Source organism: Oryctolagus cuniculus, chromosome 2 (genome assembly GCF_051225735.1).
Source record: "Oryctolagus cuniculus isolate XC-2025 breed Fujian yellow rabbit chromosome 2, ASM5122573v1, whole genome shotgun sequence".
Lineage (NCBI taxonomy): Eukaryota > Metazoa > Chordata > Mammalia > Lagomorpha > Leporidae > Oryctolagus > Oryctolagus cuniculus.
The window spans coordinates 152,576,703-152,593,734 of NC_142868.1; the positions used below are offsets into that span (position 1 = coordinate 152,576,703).

At 41.8% G+C, this 17,032-nt stretch overlaps 1 protein-coding gene across 17 annotated transcripts in view; it reads left to right on the forward strand.

The window, feature by feature from the left end:
• CLHC1 (clathrin heavy chain linker domain containing 1) overlaps positions 1–7,035 on the forward strand; it is a 46,692-nt gene extending 39,657 nt beyond the window's left edge. For 11 of the 17 annotated variants that reach the window (XR_016229392.1, XM_089326442.1, XM_051842879.3 and 8 more), the window contains 2 exons: positions 2,426–2,605; positions 6,720–7,035. Coding sequence is in view for 15 of the 17 variants with exons in the window: in XM_089326442.1 (XP_089182568.1) it covers positions 2,426–2,605; positions 6,720–6,916 (377 nt within the window). In the remaining 2 variants the exon portion in view is untranslated. The remainder of the gene's footprint in view (positions 1–2,425; positions 2,606–6,719) is intronic. The other 6 variants (XR_016229393.1, XM_051842880.3, XM_089326443.1 and 3 more) reach the window with 1 other exon arrangement.
• Positions 7,036–17,032: the final 9,997 nt, after the last annotated feature.

The window sequence follows — 17,032 nt, forward strand, 5'->3', positions numbered from 1 at the left end:
GATATTATCCTGTTTTTATTTTTTAAAGATATATTTTATTTATTTGAAAGACAGAGTTACAGAGAGAGAGGTAGAGACAGAGAGAGAGGTCTTCCATCCTCTGGCTCACTCCCCAGGTGGCAACAATGGCCAGAGCTGCGCCTATCTGAAGCCAGGAGCTTCTTCCAGGTCTCCCATGCGGGTGCAGGGGCCCAAGGACTTGGGCCATCTTCTACTGCTTTCCCAGGCCATAGCAGAGAGCTGGATCGGAAGTAGAGCAGCCAGGACTAGAACCAGTGCCCATATGGGATGCTGGCACTTCAGGTCAGGGCTTTCAACCCATTGCGCCACAGCACCAGCCCATACCCCTGTTTTATAGATAAAAAACATGTATGTTTCCACAGAGAGGTAGGTAATTTGCTTGTAGTTACACAGCAACAGAATAGAATCTGGCATAGTAAGTAGTACTCAATTAAGCTTTGTGTAATGAATTATATATTTTATTATTATCTAAAGATTCAGTTTCTGTGTTAAATATTCTTCCTTTTCCATATATAAGAAATGTGTGTTAGTGTTTAGACATGAAATACGTTTTAATTACTCTTAGAATTCTTGTTGCATGAAATATGAACTTTTTACAAAATTCACTTGACATAAGTGCAAATAAACATGATTGACTATCATGCTATTTTGTTCCTCTGAGAGCCCATTATATTCTATAATAAATATACCTAATATTTAAGTCATAAATCTTCTATATACCTAGAACCCTGATATTGCCCTCAGAATTTATTTAGTGCAATGTCATACAATGAAAATTATGTAACTTGAGAATAATTAAGATTAAACGTTAGAAATGGCATTTTTAAAATCACTTTGCTTATTCAACATTTTCATGAGAAACAACCACAGCTTTCCAAGGTATTATCCTTGGCCTTGGGGAACAGCTGATGTCTGTTAATACTTTCTAGTTTCAGAAAAAGGATTCTCTCTTATACTATCAGTTTTACATTTATAAGTTAAGAAAATGAAGCCAAAACCAAAACAACCCAGAAAAATCCTTGAAAAAAATTTTGTCCCAAAAGCATGATTATGACTTATAGTTTAGAAGCAAACTTTGTTTTTGTTTTTTTTCCAATTAATTATTTATAGAAATAATTTACTTGCTTAACTTCCCCATTATCATTAAACAAGTGAATACACTAACCACCTATCTGGACACCAGCTTATTCTAGATTTATAAATACATACCAACACAAATATATACATCATGTATGTATACACATCAATATGCAAATATAACATACATATATACAGAATATATTGAATATATAATGTATATATGTATATGTCCTATGTATTTCACATATATAAATTTTGGAGAGGAAGCACTGCAGTTCAGGAAGGGCATAGACTTTGGGGATAGGATAGAATGTTCTGCTTTATACCATATGTATAATTCAGAGAAATGCAGGGAAAAATTCTCCAACTCTGTTTCCCTACTTGTAATATGAGAATAATAATATCTCACTAATAATGAATATTAAATGCAGTGAATTAATATAAGTTCTCAGCACAGTCAATATGTGTTTTAATAAATACCAGATCACCTTGTATTGACCTTCAGAGTGCTAATTATATTTATGGTAGTTCTTGGAATGTTCTTAGAAATTATTGTGCAAATTACCTCTGTTGTGGTACAAGAAGGATATTTTAACTCTAAAAAATATAGAAAGTTAACACAAAGTAGAAATTTAAGATGACAAATCATAACTGTAGCTTTACATTACCTCAGTAGTTAACTATAAGTTAAACTATAGAAATTATTCTTATTGGGGTACAAAATAGCCAAATATAGGCAAATTCATAATCCATTACCACTAGATACTTGAATTAGCTAATGGCTTCTTCAGTTTTGAATTCCTAAATATGTAATATTTTTAGGAAGAAAATTACTGAGCTGTTTTTCTTGTGCAAGGCATAGAAAGACATGCTCATTACAATTTGATCTAAACAGCAGTAGCAAGATATAAGCAAACAGAATGTCGTATTAGATGGAACCTTAGAAATTATCTCTAATTCTAGCACTTTTCTGATGTGAAAATGAGTTTTAAAAGATTGAGTGATATAGGTAAGATTAGAACTTAGATTTCCTGATTGCAACATGTATCTTTTTCATTATATCACATTTCTTTTCATGATGATTATTTGGCAATTATTTTTCTAATACTCTTTGTTATGGGTAGTCTTCCTTTGGTTTTGGCTATACTGAATGTAAATTTTTTTTAAACTGGGGCTAGTAATGTTGTGTTGGAGTGGGTTGTTGACAGCATAGGAAGGATTGGTAAAAGAAGTATTGATTGACAGGTATAGATATTAGCTGGCCCCAGTTTTTAGTTGATTTATATTAGGATGTTGAGATGTAGTTTTTTATTTTTGCTTTCAGATGACCTGATACAGCTAATAACATTATGTCCCCAAACTGAATTAATTCAATGTCTCACTAAAGAATGGAGTGGGAAACCACCATCTTTATCTTTTTGTCTTACCGTACTTCATCTATTCTCTGTAGACATGAAAAAGGTTGGGATTAAGCTACTTCAAGAAATAAATGCAGGTGGGAAAGGTAAGTAGGATAAAATGTTTTGGAAGACATAGTAGTGGGTTATTTAGAGAAAGGTTCATGATGATTATTTACCAGTTAACTCAAATTTTCCTTAGAGTTCTTTCTTAATTAGAGTTAACTTTTAGAGTTTGTAAATGTGAAGATTACCATGACAATAATGGTCTGTTAACAATAATATAAATTTCTTAAAAAAAAAAAAAAAGGCTTATTTACTTGAAAGAGCGACAGAGAAAGGCAGGGATCTTCCAGCCACTGGTTCACTCTGCAAACGGCCTACAAGGACCAGGCTGAAGCCAGGAGCCAGGAACTCCATCTGGATAGCAGGAGCCTTAGTACCTGGGCCATTTTCTTCTGCCTTCCCGAGCAGCTGGGTCAGAAACAGAGCAGCTAAGACTTGAACCAGCACCATGTGGAGGCTTAACCTGCTGTTTCACAATGCCAGCCCCTAGTATATATTTCTTGAGGGAAATGAGTGAAGAATTTATGGAGCCTGGGGGAGAATGTCATTGATCATAATAACTGATACGTTCTAAAAACTTTGCATATATTAACACATGTGTACACTTAGCAGTCTTTTAATATGTATTTTAAATTTTATCAAAATGCTATTTAGAAATTTCATACATTTTAATTCCTAAACCATATATATATATATATAGTTAAATATAATCTTCACTCTAACCTGATATTGCAGTGGGATTGAGAATAATAAATTAAATCTCACTCCCCCCATTCATTAACTTAATATAGGAACTTGAGCAGACAACTTGATTTTTTAAAAAAGATTTCTTTATTTATTTGAAAGTCAGAGTCACAGAGAAAGAGGGAGAGAAAGAGAAAAAGAGAGAGATCTTTCATTTGCTGGTTTACTCCCCAGACGGCTGCAACGGCCTAGGATGGGCCAGGGGGAAGCCAGGAGCCAGGAGCCTTCTCCGGATCTCCCATGTGGGTAGCAGGGGCCCAAGCACCTGGGCCACCCTCCGCTACTTTTTCCAGGCCATTTGCAGGTAGCTAGATCAGATGTGGAGACCTGAACCAGTGCCCATATAAGATGCTAGCGTTGCAGGCGGTGGCTTTACCTGCCACACCACAACAGCGGCACCAACAATTTGATTTTAAACTGTCTAAGGTCAAAAAACAAATGGCAAATTACTTGAAAGCATATTTATTAAGATAATTTTATAAGGGAGAGAACAATCCAACATGGGAAGCAAGATACACAGCAGACTCATAGAATGGCGGATGTCCTAAACAGCACTCTGGCCTCAGAATCAGCCCTTAAGGCATGCGGATCCGGCTGAAAAGCCCATGAGAGTATTTCAGGCATAGAAAGCCAAGACACTCTGGGAAAAAAACAAAAAAACAAAAAACAAACCAAAACTAAATGAAAGATCTCTGCGAGTGAGATCCCAGTGGAAAGAACAGGTCATCAAAGAAGGAGGTACCTTTCTCTGAAGGGAGGAGAGAACTTCCACTTTGACCACGACCTTGTCTAAATATGATCAGAGTCGGTGAACTCAAAAGGCTTCCATAGCCTTGGCAACTCATGATAAGAGCCTAGGGTATTACTGATGCCATAAACAAGAGTGTCAGTTTGTTAAGTCAACAACAGGAGTCACTGTGCACTTACTCCTCATGTAGGATCTCTGTCCTTAATGTGCTGTACATTGTGATTTAATGCTATAACTAGGACTCAAACAGTATTTTTCACTCTGTGTTTCTGTGTGGGTGCAAACTGTTGAAATCTTTACTTAATATATGCTAAACTGATCTTCTGTATATAAAGAGAATTGAAAAATGAATCTTGATGTGAATGGAAGAGGAGAGGGAGCAGGAAAGGGGAGGGTTGCAGGTGGGAGGGAAGTCATGGGGGGGGGGGCAATGTAATCCATAAGCTGTACTTTGGAAATTTATATTCATTAAATAAAAGTTAAAAAAAAAGAAAGTAAAAATGACACCAACATAAAAAAAAGATAATTTTATATTTTGAAATTATCATTACAGATATCAACTAGAATATTGATAGGAAAATAATTATGGCATAAATAAAATAACAGTGATGACAGTGGAGTATTATAAATAATATAGCTAATAAATAGCCGGCGCCGCGGCTCACTAGGCTAATCCTCCGCCTAGCGGCGCCGGCACAGTGGGTTCTAGTCCCGGTTGGGGCGCCGGATTCTGTCCCGGTTGCCCCCCTTCCAGGCCAGCTCTCTGCTGTGGCCAGGGAGTGCAGTGGAGGATGGCCCAGGTGCTTGGGCCCTGCACCCCATGGGAGACCAGGAAAAGCACCTGGCTCCTGGCTCCTGCCATCGGATCAGCGCGGTGCGTCGGCCGCAGCGCGCCGGCCGCGGCAGCCATTGGAGGGTGAACCAACAGCAAAGGAAGACCTTTCTCTCTGTCTCTCTCTCACTGTCCACTCTGCCTGTCAAAAAATAAAAAAATATATATATAGCTAATAAATAAGAAATGATATTCCTAAATTGTTAGATCCTAAAGGATCTAACTATATTTTATACTATATTTGATTTTATACTATATTTTAGACTATAATTGATTTTCAAAAGTAAGTAGTGTTAAGTTTCTTTAAAAAACAAATTATTTCATTTCCTTTAGAAAAATGTTTGTTTTAGAACTGCATCGTTTGGCCGGCGCCATGGATCACCAGGCTAATCCTCCGCCTGCGGCGCCAGCACTCCAGGTTCTAGTCCCGGTTGGGGCGCTGGATTCTGTCCCAGTTGCCCCTCTTCCAGTCCAGCTCTCTGCTGTGGCCCGGAAAGGCAGTGGAGGATGGCCCAAGTGCTTGGGCCCTGCACCCACATGGGAGACCAGGAGGAAGCACCTGGCTCCTGGCTTCGGATTGGTGCAGTGCGCCAGCCATAACACTCCGGCCTTAGCAGTCTCTCTCTCTCACTGTCTAATTCTGCCTGTCAAAAAAATTAAAAACAAAACAAAACCTGCATCATTAAGAAGTCTCCATTTAGAGATAGGATAGAGGTTTGCCAGAATTTTTTTTTAAGATTTATTTATTTATTTGAAAGTCAGAATTACACAGAGAGAAGAGAGGCACAGCGAGAGAGAGACAGAGAGAGAGAGAGAGGTCTTTCATCCCCAATTGGCCGCAATGGCTGGAGCTGTGCTGATCCAAAGCCAGGAGCCAGGAGCTTCTTCTGGGTCTCCCAAGTGAGTGCAGGTGCCCAAGGACTTGGGCCATCTTCCACTTCTCTCTCAGGCCACAGCAGAGAGCTAGATTGGAAGTGGAGCAGCTGGGTCTTGAACCAGCGTCCATATGGGATGCTGGCGCTTCAGGCCAGGGCATTAATCCACTGTGCCACACCGCCAGTCCCTGCCAGAATTTCTTTTTTTTTTTTTTGACAGGCAGAGTGGACAGTGAGAGAAAGGTCTTCCTTTGCCGTTGGTTCACCTTCCAATGGCCGCTGTGGCTGGCGCACCGCGCTGATGGCAGGAGCCAGGTACTTCTCCTGGTCTCCCATGGGGTGCACCACTGCACTCCCTGGCCACAGCAGAGAGCTGGCCTGGAAGAGGGACAACCGGGACAGAATCTGGCACCCCGACCGGGACTAGAACCCAGTGTCCCGGCGCCGCAAGGTGGAGTACTAGCCTAGTGAGCCACGGCGCCGGCGCCGGCTCCTGCCAGAATTTCTTAAGCCCTTGGGTCAGCGCTACTAAGGCATTCATCAGTGTTTGAAAACTTAACAATTAGGTTCTCAGTTATTTGATAGTTTCTGGTGGTGTTTTATAGATTCTATGAATAAGAATAAACTTCCTTTCTTCGCTTGCTGAGCTCTCTGCCTTGTAGCCTGCAACGTTTGCTACCTTAGCAAGAAGGAGGTAAGTGGAAAGGTTGGAATGTGAAGATGGTAGAGATTTGAATTGAGACATAAAGAGGTTAAGATGATAGAGGAGGAAAAGAGCTAACACTAGAGTACTTATGAGTTGAACTGAGCAGTCCATATGTTATGTCATTAAATGTAGGGGATTCAGGGGGAGATGAATAGTAACTGAGTTGAGATTTTGTCTCTATTTTGAAAAATTGCTATGTGTGGATTACTAAGTAAGTACCATACTATAATACTATATTTTCCCTCCTCAGCTGCTGTTGAACATCTTGTGATGAGTGATTCACTTTGCTCTCTAGAAAAGTGGCAAGCAATGGCAAATATATGTTTACAAAATGGCTTTGACAAGTTACGTAATGACATCATGTCCATCCTTCGATCTCAGGCTGGAGTAACAGAAATTTCTGAAGAGGATGATACAGTCAATTTAATGGAACATGTTTTTTGGTAGTTCTATATCTTCACCAGTTGAGGGAGCTTGTATAACATTTTATGTATGTTGGTTGGGCAAACTGGTTTGGCATAACTCACTTTTAAATAAATTTAGAGTATGAAACTCTCAGAAATAAATGACACTTTGTCATTGACGACATGTAGATTTGTCCTTGAAAACATTCCTTTATCCTATGTGGTCATTTCTTATAGTTAATCTTGATAAAATCTAGGAATGTAACTGTGTAAAACACGGTAGACATTTTTATCTAAATGTCTAAGCTAATGTTCAGATACATTCCTTTCTGATAATCTAATTTGATAGCAAAAACTGAAGAAGTTATGGGAAGTATCCTGTCAGACTGTTTTCCTAAATATCAAGTGCTACAAACCTGACTTGACAAGAAAAACAGGATGTCACTTCTTTTTTCTTTTTTTTTTTTTTTCTTTTGACAGGCAGAGTGGATAGTGAGAGAGAGAGAGACAGAGAAAAAGGTCTTCCTTTTGCCGTTGGTTCACCCTCCAATGGCTGCCACGGCTGGTGTGCTGTGGCCGGCGCACCGTGCTGATCCCATAGCAGGAGCCAGGTGCTTCTCCTGGTCTCCCATCGGGTGCAGGGCCCAAGCACTTGGGCCATCCTCCACTGCCTTTCCGGGCCACAGCAGAGAGCTGGCCTGGAAGAGGGGCAACCGGGAAAGAATCCGGCGCCCCGACCGGTACTAGAACCAGGTGTGCCGGCGCCGCTAGGTGGAGGATTAGCCTAGTGAGCCGCGGCGCCAGCCAGGATGTCATTTCAAGGTTGAATCCTCTGGCAAAACCCTATAGAGTATAGTAGTAACTTTAAATTGCTGGTTTAAAAACATACCCCATGCTTTGCCATAGATAAATATGACAAAGATTAGGTGTCTACATAGAATTTGGGAATGTTCTTATTTAGTAAGATCAACCAACTTTTGCACAGAAAGACTTGGGATTTCTGTAGGTACTGAAAATATAATACGAAGGGCCAGTGCTGTGGTATAGCAGGTAAAGCCACCGCCTGTATTGCTGGCATCCCATATGGGCGCAGTTTCAAGTCCTGGCTGCTCCACTTCCAATCCAGCTCTCTGCTATGGCCCAAGTCCTCAGGCCCTTGCACGTGCCTGGGGGACCCAGAAGAAGCTCCTGGCTCCTGGCTTCAGATTGGCACAGCTCCAGTCATTGCATCTATCTGGGGAGTGAACCAGCAGACAGAAGACCTCTCTCTCTGTCTCTCTGCCTTTCTGTAACTCTGCCTTTCAAATAAATAAGATAAAATCTTAAAAAAAAAAAAAAAGAAAATGTATTGTAGGAAGTGATTTTGTATGATTTAAATTGTTCAAATAAGTATTGAAAGTTCAGAGATCTATGCCATGGGCATATATGGTACTAAAAATATTGAATAATCAGTATGGCGTGGGTACCAATCAAGCTGAGCAGGTAGCTAAATAATCAGAACAGCTTTCAGCCCTTCACCACACCAGAACATACCAACCGAATGTCAACCTTGACCATGAATATGGTAACAATGAGCTACTGCATAATAGAGGAAGAGGAAAGAGCACAAGTCCTTCTAACTTCAGAATGATTTTTTAAAAAGATTCACTTATGTATTTTTAAGTCAGAGAGAAGGGGTCTTCCATCTCCTGTTTCACTCCCCAAATGGCTGCAGCCAGGAGCCAAGAGCTTCATCCAGATCTCCCACATGGGTGGCAGGGGTCCAGACATTTAGGCCATCTTCCGCTGCATTTCCCAGGCCATTATCAGGTAGCTGGTTTGGAAATGGAGCAGCTGGGACATAGTGGACACTCATATGGGAAACCAGCATTGCAGGTGGCGGCCTCACCCACTGCTCCACAATACCAGCCCCTGCATGCTATTTTTTATTTTATAGTAGAAATAATGTGAACTTGGAGTCAGACAGCCTTGTATTACAATTTTTTTTTGAAAGGCAGAGTTTCAGAGAGGCAGAGACAGAGAAAGAAAGCAAAGTTTTCCATCCACTGGTTCACTCCCCAAATAGCTACAATGGCCAGAGCTAAGCCAGACCGATCCAGGAGCTTCTTCTGGGTCTCCCACGCAGATGCAGGGGCCCAAGGACTTAGAACATCTTCTAATGCTTTCCCAGGCCACAATAGGTAGCTGAATCAGAAGTGGAGCAGCTGTGACTTGAACCAACGCCCGTATGGGATGCTGGCACTGCAGGCGGCAGCTTTACCTGCTACGCCACAGCGCCGGCCCTTTATATTACAATTTTGGCCCTACCTCTTATTCTTTTGTAAAACATGGGCAATGATACCTCCCCTTTGTGTGGTGTGAGGATTAATGACAACATATGTATAGTATAAATGTGTAACATTATAGGTGGAACTTCACAGATATGAGCTATTATTTCCATGTGATAGATTCCACAAACACAGATTTCTCTACTTAGTTTATGCTTACTAAATCCTATGTTTCTATCTATTTGTATTATAGGATTATCCTTTTTGGGAGTATTTGATAAGTTAGTATAACTTACTGCATATGTAAGCTGTTTGTTCATGCTCATGTTATAGTTGCCTGGCTTATTTTATAAATTCAGAAGTACATTGGCTGTTTCAAATTTTTCCATATACTCAGAGTAGTAAACAATATACTGACTAATTACAATTCAGTTTCCTGAAACCTAAGTATTTTTACTAAAATGATACATATACAAGTTTAAAAGCCAATATATTACTAAAAGGACTTGTGGTGACTCATAATATTTTGAACTCTGGTCTTCACATCAGCTGTGAGTTTTAAAAAGAACAGATGAAGGGTTGATGCTGTGGAACAGTGAGTTTAGCAGTGGCCTGCAGTGCTGGCATCCCATATGAGCACAGGTTCGAGTCCCAGCTGCTCCACTTCCAATCCAGCTCCCAGCTAGTGTGCCTGAAGATGCTAGCAGCAGAAGATGGATTAACCCTGCACCCTTGTGGCTCCTGGCTTCAGCCTGGCCCAGCACCAGGTATTGTGGCCTTCTGGGGAATGAACCAGTGGATAAAAGATCTCTTTCTCTCTCTGTGTCTCTCTCTCTCTCTCCCTCTCCCTCTTCCTCTCCCTCTCCCTCTCTAACTCTGCTTTTCCAATAAATAAATAAATCTTTAAAAAAAAACAGATGAAGAAAGGGACAGAGAGAGAGGATATTTCAGCAGCCTTGGTTCTTTATGTACCAGTGGCTTAAAATCTTTTTATTCTTTGAGAGCTGTATGATTGATGGAAAGCTACCCTGTGTTCTCTGACAGAGCGAGGTGAAAAAAACGTGACCATGAAAGCTAGAAGGCTGAAGCAGGTATATGAATCTGCAATAGCAGCTGTCGTGTTCTGTTAATTTTGCCTTGGTTTTAAAATGTTTTTCCTCCACTCATTATTTCTCAGGTAGCATTTTACTTTTGTCAGCTTTTTTCAAGGACAGTGAAAGTTGTTGAGTGAATATAAATTAAAATGCCTGGAGGTGGAAAATGGAGTGGGGAGGAAGAGGGAGAACAGAAGAGTCAAGTGGGGAAGGAGAAAGAATTGAGCTGTGAGCTACGCAGGACTTGGCAGCCAGGAGAACCTCCCTGCGAGCTGCTCTGGGACAGGTGTACCCTGGGCCCTCGCGCGGAATCTGTGTTCCAGACCAACTGCTGCTTTGTGTCCTTTCCCTTGTGTTTAAGGACTGGACGAGTCCAGCTCTAGAACTCAGTAATTCTGAACTGGTGCAAATTGTTTCCTAGTGCTTCCTGACCTTCTGCTTAGATTTGAAATCCTAAGATTCAATGGCAGCATCAACTACATATACTTGAATAACTTTCTCATACAGTTTCTGCTGTCAGGATTACAACTTTAGTGGGAAGGCACAGCATATTTATTTAAATTGCTAGCAGTAATCCCTCAGTAACATCTAAAATTCAGTTCATATTCCAGTTTACAAATGCTTACAAATGAGTTGTTCCATTCAAGATCTAAACAACATTTATATGGCTTTTTTTTTTTTTTTTTAATTTACCTCATCATTCTTTCTCCCCCTGCCACCCCCCACCTCTGAGGGCTTGAACTGGCTGGGTTGTCACTGAGAATGTCCTACATTCTGGATTTGTCTGATTCTCTTTGTAGTAGAATTTAACTTGTTATCCTTCCTCCTGTTTGCTACACTAGATTTCGGTGTAACTGTTTTAGCAAGGATACCTCACAGGTGATGCTGAGTATTTTGCATTCTTCATGCTAGGAGGCACAAGCTGTTTGATTGATCCCGGTGCACTTTGAGATGAAGTCCAAAATCCTTGGCATAGTCTCCAAAACCCTGCATTGTCAGGGTTCCAGTTGCCTCTCGCCTCATCTCTTCTGGTGTGCCTACCTTTCTTTGAACTAGACACTTGCCTTCTTTCTGTCCTTTTGATAAGGGCATATTTAGGCTGCTTCTCCTACCTAGGAGTCCTGGCCCTGCCTTTTTATTTCAGATCTCAGCTTAGTTCAGGCTTCTTCAGGGAGGCCTTCCCTGACTTCCTTAATCAAGCCAGCTTGCCCTTTATATAGGAAGGGCAACATTCTGAGGATGTGGTGAGTGGGGGAGGCTTACTGTATTAATTTGCTGTGGCTACCATAGGGAAATGCTATCAACTGAATGGCTTAAGAAAATAAAAATGTACTGTCTTGCACTTCTGGAGCCTGGAAGTCTTAGATCCAGATGTCAGCCTGGTTGATTCCTTCTGAGGGCACCAGGGGAAAATCTGTTCCAGATTTCTCTCTTTGGCTTCTATATGGCTGTCTCCTCTATGTCTCTTCACATCATCTTCCTTTTATGAGTTTCTGGGTCTAAATTCCTTCTCAGAAGTACACCAGTTATTTTAACTTGGTTACCTTTATAAAGACGCCATCTCCTCTCTCAAGTAAGGGCAAATTCTGAGCTACTGGAAGTACATATGAATTTTGAGAGGACATAACTGAACCCATTATGGTGGTTATGTTAGCACAAAAAGTCAAACATAGTACTGGGCTCAGAATCAATGCCCAATTAACAGTTACAAATGAATAAATACTGAGCTGGATCTGATATCTTTCATAGTTAATGCCAGTCTCATGAATTATCTTTACTTTTTCTTCACTTTTTTTTTGGTAAATACCATTGATATATAAACATACACATACACATTGATAGCATACATTCTGAAAAATGCACAAATTGTAAGTATAGAACTCACTGGTTTTTTCACAAAGTGGCCACAACAGCTAGTGCTGGGCCAGACTGAAGCCAGGATCCAGGAGCCAGAGCTTCATCTGGATCTCCCACATGGGTGGCAGGAGCCTAAACACTTGGGCATCTTCTGCTGCTTTCCCAGGCACATTAGCAGGGGGCTGGATTGGAAGTGAGCACCTAGGACTCCAACTGGCACCCATGTGGGATGCAGGCATTGCCATTGCAGATGGCGGTTTAATCCACTGTGCCACTTTTTATTATTATTTATTATTTATTTGATTTATATTTATTTATTATTATTTATTTGAAAATCAGAGTTACACAGAGAGAGGAGAGGCAGAGAGAGAGAGAGAGAGAGAGAGAGAGGTCTTCCATCCACTGGTTCACTCCCCCGATGGCCACAATGGCCAGAGCTGTGCCGATCGGAAGCCAGGAACCAGAAGCTTCTTCCGGGTCTCCCACGTGGGTACAGGGGCCCAAGCACTTGGGCCATCTTCTACTGCTTTCCCAGGCCACAGGAGAGAGCTGGATTGGAAGAGGAGCAGCCGGGACTAGAACCGGCACCCATACGGGATGCCGGCGCTTCAGGCCAGGACATTAACCTACTGCGCCACAGCACTGGCCCCACCACTTTTTTTTTTTTTTTAAAGATTTATTTATTTTACTTGAAAGTCACAGTTACACAGAGAGAGGAGAGGCAGAGAGAGAGAGAGAGAGAGAGAGAGGTCTTCCATCCACTGGTTTATTCCCTGGATGGCCTCAATGGCCGGAGCTGCACCGATCTGAAACCAGGAGCCGGGAGCCAGGAGCTAGGAGCTTCTTCTGGGTCTTCCACGTGGGTGCAGGAGCCCAAGGACTTGGGCCATCTTCTACTGCCTTCCCAGGCCATTGCAGAGAGCTGGATTGGAAGTGGAGCAGCCGGGTCTCGAACTGGCACCCATATGGGATGCCGGCACCACAGGTGGTAGCTTTACCCACTACTACACAGCGCCAGCCCCACCAACCACTTTTTTAAAAGACGAAAAATTCCTACTTTTTATGTGATTGGAATTTTGTTGAGTTGCTAAAGTATAAAAAATCAAAGTATAAGTCTGTTGGTGTTTTGTTTTCGTTTATTTGAGAAGCAGAGAGACAAGAGTGCCAGGCCACTGGTTCATTCCCTGAATGTCTGCAGCAAGCCAGGAGCTGGGGACTCTATCTGAATCTCCCACATGGGTGGAAGGAACCCAGCTGCCTGAACCATTATTAGTGCCTCCTAGGATACGCATTAGCTGGAGTCAGGGATTAGAGCTAGGTATCTGATGATGGAACAAAGGTATCTTAACTACTAGATTAAATGCCCAACTTTTTTGTTTTTAACTTTTAGCATTTCATAATCTCATAAATGTCTTTCATTCCTTCTTTGGAAAAAACAGCATTTGACCATATTAAAGCCATGTAGCACTACTGAACATACAGAGTTATCAATTAGTAGATATAACTGGTTGTGCCCTTTTTTCTTTTCTTTTTATTTATTTGAAAGGCAGAGAACCAGACAGACAGACAGCTTTTCCACCTGCTAGTTCAATCCCTAAATACCTGCAGCAGCCAGGGCTGGGCTAGGCCAAAGCCAGGAGCCTGGATCTCCATCCTGGTCTCCCAAGGGACAGCAGAGACCCTAGAACTTAATCCTTTACCTATTGCTTCTCGGGATGCACATTAGTAGCAAGCTGAAATCAGAATAGAGACAGTACTTGAAGCCCAGCACTCCTGTATGGAATGCAGACATCCCAAGCCACATCTTATCTGCTGAGCCAAATGCCCACTGCTATTATGTTCCGAATTAAAAAAATATATATTCAAGGTTCTGGCATTGTATGAGTGCCAGCTGAAGTCCCAGCTGCTCCACTTTCCATCTAGCTCCCTGCTAATGCTCCTAGGAAGGCAGCAGAAGATGGCCCAAGTGCTTGGACCTCTGCCACCCACATAGGAGACCCAGATGGAGTTCCAGGCTCCCAGCTTTGGCCTGGCCCAGCCCAACCACTATGGCCATTTAGAGAGTGACCCAATGGATGGAAGATTTCTCTTTCTCTCTGTGTGTATCTTTTCCTCTCTCTCTGTAATAATTCTGTCTTTCCAATACATAAATAAGTTTTAATATACATATTCACTATATAATGAAGATACTATTATTCATGGAATATTGTCATTTTTTCATCAGCTATCTCTAGGCACTCTCTCTGTCTTGGGAATCTGTATTCACTCCTTGATGTTCTTTTCTTAGACTCCAAACAAAAGGTCACTCAGAAGTATGTGTAGAGGTCAGGGACTACTGTAATGAGTGGAATAGATCACATTTAGATACAGGAGGATCTGAGGACTTTTCAACAGTGGCGATTTTGGCAAATGCCAACAGTTTTTATAAAGTTGGACTATAGATTTGTGTTATCCTCTCAGAAGATGGAAATGTAGATTTGATGTGAGCAGTCCTGACTTTCATAGTACTTTGTGGGCCAAACAGACTGTATCTACAGAGCATAAATTTAACCTGTAGGCCATCAATTTGATATCTTGGTCCTAAACTCAGGAGGCCAAGTTTAATTTCTTGTTTCCATCAATTTTAAATGAAGCCTTTTTTTTTAGTGGATAAAAGAAGTAAAGAATTACCATGCTTTCTCAGAAAGAGCTACAGAGTGCCTCATCTATTGATATACTGGTAACAAAAGGGACAATAGCTAGTATAGCTAATATGGGTACTGCCAGTCCGATATGGAGGCCATTGTAATTTCTAATGCGGAGAAACTCGAAAGGCAGCACAGATACAATCTCTGTGTAGAAGGATTCATGTAATTTTGACACCTTCTTTCACATTAAGAATTACTCTAGGTGATAGGCATGTGGTGATGGCAGTTAAGACTCCACCTGGGACGCCTGCATCCCATATGAGAGTGCCTGGGTTTGAGTCCTGGCTCTGCTCCCTGTCCAGCTTCCTGCTAATGTGTACCCTGAGGCAGCAGGTTATGGCTCAAGTGGTTGAGTCACTTGCACCCACATGGGAGATCCAGATTGAGTTACAGGCTTCTGCTTGGCCCAGACTCTGGTATCGCAGGCATTTGAAGAGTTAACTAGCAGGTGGAGGATCTTTGTCTCTCTGTCCTTCAAGTAAAATAAGTATTTTTAAAAGAATTAATCCATCAGTATTCTTCCCCAATGCTATTTCCATAAAGATGGGTAAGAAGCAGTGTAATGATTTTCAGAGGAGTGCATTTTAAAGATTTCTCTACATGGGTCCTTATTTCTATCAGTTACCTTTCGGTGGGAACCCCATTGTGCTGTGGGGGGTTGCCATCATCACGCTGTCCTGCCTGCAGCGGTAGTCAGCACCAAGCATTTTCAGTCCTGCGCAGAGTGCAGCCCCCTCTTTCAAGATCTCATGGGGATCAATGTGTTAAGGCCGCTAAGGAGAACCTATCTTTTTCATCCAAGGAGTAATTGCATGGGTTGTATTCTGTTACCTTGTTTTCTTGGGTTTGGTCAAAAAGGTAATATAGTAGCTTTAGTTGAATTTGGGCTGAACATAAAGTGCATGTCACCCTCCGTTATGCTTTGAATGTGTCCCCCAAAGTTCATGTGGTAGACGCTTGATCCCCCAGTTCAGCATACTGGGAGGTGTGGACTAACAGGAAATATTTGGATCCTGGAGCACTGCCCTCACGAATGGATTAATGCCGTTGCCAAGGGAGTGAATTTGTTGTCCCCGAGGTGGGCCGTTTGTCCACGGACACTTTCGGGCCCTTTCTTGCTCTGAGTCCTGCCGCCTTGTGATGCCGTCCACCGGTTATGCAGGAAGAAGGCCTCTGCCAGGTGCTGACACCTTGAGCTTGGACTTCTCAGCCTCTGGTACGGTGAGCCAGCACATTTCTGATTTTTTCTTAGTTATCATGCAGGAGGCATTCTGTTCTCGCTGCACAAAACAGACCAAGACACTCCAGCTCTTCGTTGTACATAGATGGAGGTGCCTAAAACAAAACCATCATTCGTTTTCTCCTGGAAGTCTTCCCTCACAACTTACAAGCACACATTTTAAAAGCACAGACTCAGTATGAGAATGTACATTTTTGGAAGCAGCCTCCACCAGTGGGGCTGAATTATGCAAAATCTTGGCCAAGTTTCTTAAAGAGCTAGGCATTTATATGTTAATGGTTGTAGATGTTTGAACTGCAGGCTTTGACCAATTCCTTTGATTGATAAGCAAACAGGTTATAAATCAGTCTGAAAAATCTGCATGGTATTCTTACTCAGCCTCCCTAAGTGAGCATTTATGTTGATAAATTACTGAGCACTCAGAGACAGGTTGTGGTGACACTACGATGGTAACGAGGGGGACAAACATCAGTGGGTCCCCAGTGGCCTTCCAGTCTGCAGAACGGAGGCAGGTCCTCATTCTGGCACCAGAATGACTTTGCTTGTCTTCCTGAGGGCACAGAACAGGGGACTGACTGTCAAGGTTGTTCCATCTAGTCTCTTGCTCAAGTGGGTCTCTCTAAAGATGGAGAAAACTCCTTTAGGCTGTTTGTATCTATAAATATTCTCTTATATGAAAGTTTCCTCTACCCTCTGAGAGTGCCTTTCCAGGTCTCACATAAATATGGTGGTCTTCAGTGCAGGAGATGGTCTCTGTGCAGACCATATCTGGAAAGAATGAGAGATTATGAGGAGTTCCTATCACCAGAAAAAGGCACATACATTAAGGTCAAGTGATACATCAATCAGACATTAGTAAGATTATAGCAGCTTTTACTCTGTGACATGTAATTCATGAAAAATTGCTCATAAATGAACATTTTATAAGTGGAATTTTATAAATCATAATACCATTGAAGCAGTCAATTTGAAGAAATCTCTCTGGGAATGAATAACCCACTGCTAGTGTATCTG